We start from the raw sequence: 4,423 nt of genomic DNA, 5'->3' as shown, positions 1-4,423 counted from the left end.
GTACAGCAGACTATATAACAGTCCGTTTCTTAAAAGTGGCTGTAGTTTTAAAAGGAATGTGAGTTACAATATGGAGAGAGACCTTTTATCTTAGAAACTCTAGCGATGACTTCATTTACTGCTTGCAGTTACTGTAAGCACTATAGATCTGTGCTGATAGAGGACATTTCTGTGAAAGACACTGCTTTCTTTGAAGTGATTTGGTTCAGCTGGTTTTCTAAGCCTATTCTTCACAGATTTCAATACGTGTTTGGGGGATTGCAGAATTGCTTTATCAAAAGCGATACCACTTTTTAAAAATCACACAGATCATGTTTTGTCAAATTAAGCATCTTAGTCACCCACAGCTACAGCGCTGTGGGGCACTGATTTTACGTTTTACGAGCAGACAAATGCAGTGGTGCCTTCACCAATTTCCTATAAGTGGTATTACAAAACAGCCTGATGTATTTTTAACTTTCTCTGAATGCAGTTCAACCACTAGAAACTGAAGGTGCAAATCTATGGGCTTGTGCTCTCTGAGCCTTGTCATCAGGAGCTAAATCACAAGTTCTTTTCAACTATAAAGTCTGTACCCTGTAGAACATCAGCAATTTCAGGCAAGAAATACACTTTTTAAGTCTAAAGATGCCTGCATCTTTGCTGTTTTTACACATGTTGAGTTATAGAGAGAAATCATTACCACAGTGCATCATAATGATAGCGTCCACTGCCTTATGAAGTGCATGTGAATAGTAGCTTGGGACAGTTTTATTTTTCCACACTGATATTCATGTGGTTTGGTTATGTCAGACAGCAACTTTTCTTGCTTAAAGACTTGTTGCTTTTAATACATACAAGGCAAGCCAGCACTGGTGTAATTAGCTCAGCTGGGGGTTTAATCCACCTCCTCAAAACTTAGACAGTACTGTAGTCTTAAACACACTGCTCCTGCTGTTGCATATTTAAGAGAGAGAGAGATTTTTAAGCAAGTTCATCCTGAGCATGCTGTCTGCTTGCATCTTCATCTGAGGCTCTTTAGGGCAGGAATCCTCTGCTGGACCAGCTCTAACAGCTCATTCAGTAAGGCAAGGTGTCAGACCCCATGGAGACCTGCCTATCACCTGCACTCACATACACAGCAGCTAGAGGTTGTTAACAGGATAGGTACCAGAGTACTTGGCACTGAAAACAGAAATACTATTCTTTTTTTAAAAACTTTCACAATAAAGTTTATTACATTAATAGCATTAAAAATATTATAAAATAATAAAATACTCTGCTTGGCAGAAAAATTATGCCAGGGTTTTAAAACCCCAGGTTTGTGCAAACAGTTTTTGTAAACATAAGAAGTCAAGTGTTCAAGTTGCATCCCAAAATACAGTAAGTTGCTACAAAAGTAAGTTTGCTCGCTGTCAAACATGTTTAAAAACCCAGAAGGCTGGATTTCTTTATGCATCTCTCACACGTCCCTATACAGTTAATGCTCTACTTAGATCTGAAATGGGAATGATTTCAGGTAGTCCTTTAAAACAGGATTGAGAGGGATTTGGTTTAAGTTCTCTCTTCCAAAAGTCTTCACAATGCTCTTCCGACAGAGCTCCTGCAAGGGCTGCACACGGACTTTGCGCAGGGGGGTAACCAGTACCTTCCTCGGGGAGCTTAAGTAATGTTCCAGCAGCTTGAAGAGACAGTCAAAAGTCTCTTTGCTGCCATCCAGGCTGAAACGCCCAGTCTGAAAGTTTATCCGGATGCTGGTGGGCCCAGTTGCAGTCTTAACACTGATGGCAAAGAAACAATTCTTCTGCGTGCTGTCCCTGATGAGGAAGGTGCCCTCGGGCTCAGACTTCAGCTTCTCGTGGGCAGCACTAACAGTCAGAGGTCCCCAGTAAAAGCCACAGGCATCCAGCAAGCTGCTTGCTCGAGTGATGCTACTAAAATCCGCTTGCGAGCGAAAGGTTCGGAAGTGCGTGTTGCTCTGTGCCTGCAGAGTGCCAGGCTGGCCTGGGCCGTGGTAGCCTCGAGCCTGTGAACGATCCCGTGCTGGAGGGTCAAGTAGACATCTTGGGTCTGCTGCAACTGCATTATCTGCTGACACCTTGCTGTGCGCTACCATCCTACAGCCTAGACCAGCTGATGCGGTCTTCCATAGCGTCAGTGGCTACGGCAGGGCAGCTTTCCAGCAGCTATTCTGAAATGCCAAAGAGACACAAAGTGAGATCCCCAGGGAAAAGTGGCTGCAATCTCTGAATGACCAAGTTTTCCATTCACATGACTCCCACCCATTATCAAATAATAAAATATTCATTTGACAATTTACACTGGGCAAACAACTGCTTGCTTTTGGACAAGATTAGCAGTCTATTACTACTGCAGAGTCCAAAGCTCCAAAAATATTTAGCAAGGATCAAACAGCTACAGAGGATAATGCAATTTCCCTGCCATGAGCCTGCAGAAGCATCTCAGGACCTGGAGTGACCCAAACGGAAGGAACCTCTCACTGAGAGGTCACCTGGTTCTTACTCCAACAGTCACAAGTCTTCAGATAACAAAGCAAGGAGGTTCTCCAGCCGCTTTCTCTGCACTACCCTCTTTCCCTTCCCCAGTGCCAAGTGCTGTCAGAACTCAGGCAGCATCATTTAGTGCTCTAGGTGCAAAAGAGAAAGCGGGTGAAGGCAACAGAGCAGCTGGGCATGAGCCTGCAGGTAACTGGGGAAGAGGGCAAGGTGAATAGATGCTATTGTGTGACTGAGGCATAACTTGGAAGGGCAGCCTGCAGCACTGCCAATTTACACAGTAATCCTCAAACTCCTTCCCTCTCTCCTGTTAACCTGAGGCTCAGCCATAAAAGGCTATTTCCCATTCCCCCAACTTTCCCTTGGGATAGCAATGCTCGAACCTCACTAGCTTATACAAATCAACCTCTATGAACCCTTAAAGCATTACTCCTCTGTCTCTCTCTTTTTTGTATTACATGCACTCTAAGTGGCCCAATCTAAATTGCTTCCTATTGATATATCTTTCAGCATGAGGGACTAAATTCATCCCTCGTGTTACTTCAAAGGAATTAGCAGCACTGCACCAGGAATGAGCTTGGCCTGAAACATCTACCTCTGACAGCGTGGTTCGATACATCTCTGCCGGCTGCCTTGACCTTACTGGCAAGCATAGATTTTAGGATTTATCCCTACAGTCAGATATAGATCTGCAGCTTGTTGAGAAACCTTGAAGGATTCTCAGAAATGAATCCCTCAGCCATCTTACAGTTCAGGGTAACATGCTAATGCAGATTTCAAAGAAAGTACACCGCTGGATTCCTGTCTGCGCTAATTTAACAGCTCACTGTTTGGTTTCAGTTAGGTCATATTACCCTCCTGAAACACCACAGCGGCTTGTAAAAATCCTTCTGCTGGCAAATAACAAGCTGAAAGCAGCGCTGGGCTTTCCTTGCACAAGGACAAGAAAACTAATGTCAGTTTTTCCAGTTTCTGGGCCAGGATTATCGCTCGGCATTTCAAGTTAACACAAAAATTAAGTTTCAGCGCACGCTGCCGACAAAGAACGGCCGAGCCCGAAGGCCGCGGGGCTGCCCGCACAGAGCCGCTCGGTGGCGGGGTAAGCTGCGGGGTCCCGGAGGGGAGCCTGCCCCGGTCCGCGGGCCCCTGGGAGGGGTACGGCGGCTCATTCGTCTCGTACAACCCGAGGCTCCACAGCGAGCACAACCTCCGATCCAGAGAGGGAAGGGTGCCCGCACCCCCACGGCAGCCCCCCCTTACCTTCGGCCGGAGCGCGAACCGTACGCAGGGGCTGCGCGCCCGGCGGCGGGGGCGCGGTGCTGGCCCGGGCGGCCTCCGGAGCATCCTCCGTGCGGGGCCCCCCCCGCCTGGCTCCGCTGCGAGCCGCGGCTGCCCCGGGCGGCACCTCCAGCGCTCTGGGCCCTCTCATCGCCTCTGCTTTCTATTTAACGCGGCGGCGCTTTTCTGCCCGCCCGCCCCTCCCCGGGCTTCTCCGAAAACACGTGGCCCCGCTTCACTTTCACTTTCCCAATGAGTCACGGCTCGCCGGGGCTCAGCCCAGCCGGGCAGGGCTGAGCCGAGCCTGGCTCCCAGCGGAGCGCCGAGGGCAGCTGGTACTGCCCCTGCCCCGGGCCGTGCCGAGCCCCGCTGGTCAGTTATCCCCTTGTGACCTGAAAGCCGCCCGAGGGGTGCCGGAGGAGCCCCGCCGCGGCCCGCAGAGGGCGCAGGATTCGGTGTGCCCGCCTCCGGGGGGCGAGGGGAGAGCCGGGATGAGGGGCTGGGACGATCAGGGGGCAAGCGGCCTGCCGAGGGGAGCGGGGCGGCACGGGCAGGGCACGGAAGGGGGCTTCGTGCCTGGCTGTGGAATGGCCAACAAGGGGTGCAGACTTGGAGCAGCAGTGGCTTTGCGCTGGAAGAGCATTCAGAGA

General features: G+C 49.8%; 1 protein-coding gene across 1 annotated transcript; it reads right to left on the bottom strand.

Moving 5' to 3' along the window:
• Nucleotides 1–309: 309 nt before the first annotated feature.
• On the bottom strand, nt 310–4,147 carry SOCS1 (suppressor of cytokine signaling 1). Its single transcript, XM_068698928.1, has 2 exons — nt 3,756–4,147; nt 310–2,170 (listed from the first exon to the last, which is right to left on the bottom strand). Exon 2 carries the CDS (start codon nt 2,093–2,095, stop codon nt 1,472–1,474), a length of 624 nt encoding a protein of 207 aa, XP_068555029.1. The 5' UTR covers nt 2,096–2,170; nt 3,756–4,147; the 3' UTR covers nt 310–1,471.
• Between the last annotated feature and the right edge of the window lie 276 nt (nt 4,148–4,423).

This window comes from Anas acuta, chromosome 15 (genome assembly GCF_963932015.1).
Source record: "Anas acuta chromosome 15, bAnaAcu1.1, whole genome shotgun sequence".
Classification (NCBI taxonomy): Eukaryota; Metazoa; Chordata; class Aves; order Anseriformes; family Anatidae; genus Anas; species Anas acuta.
The sequence above is the reverse complement of the archived record's forward strand: the minus strand, read 5'-3'. Positions and strand labels throughout refer to the sequence as shown.

Bases quoted from the DNA above. Each gene is read 5' to 3' on its own strand.
- SOCS1 (XM_068698928.1), bottom strand. From the start codon at position 2,095: ATGGTAGCGCACAGCAAGGTGTCAGCAGATAATGCAGTTGCAGCAGAC.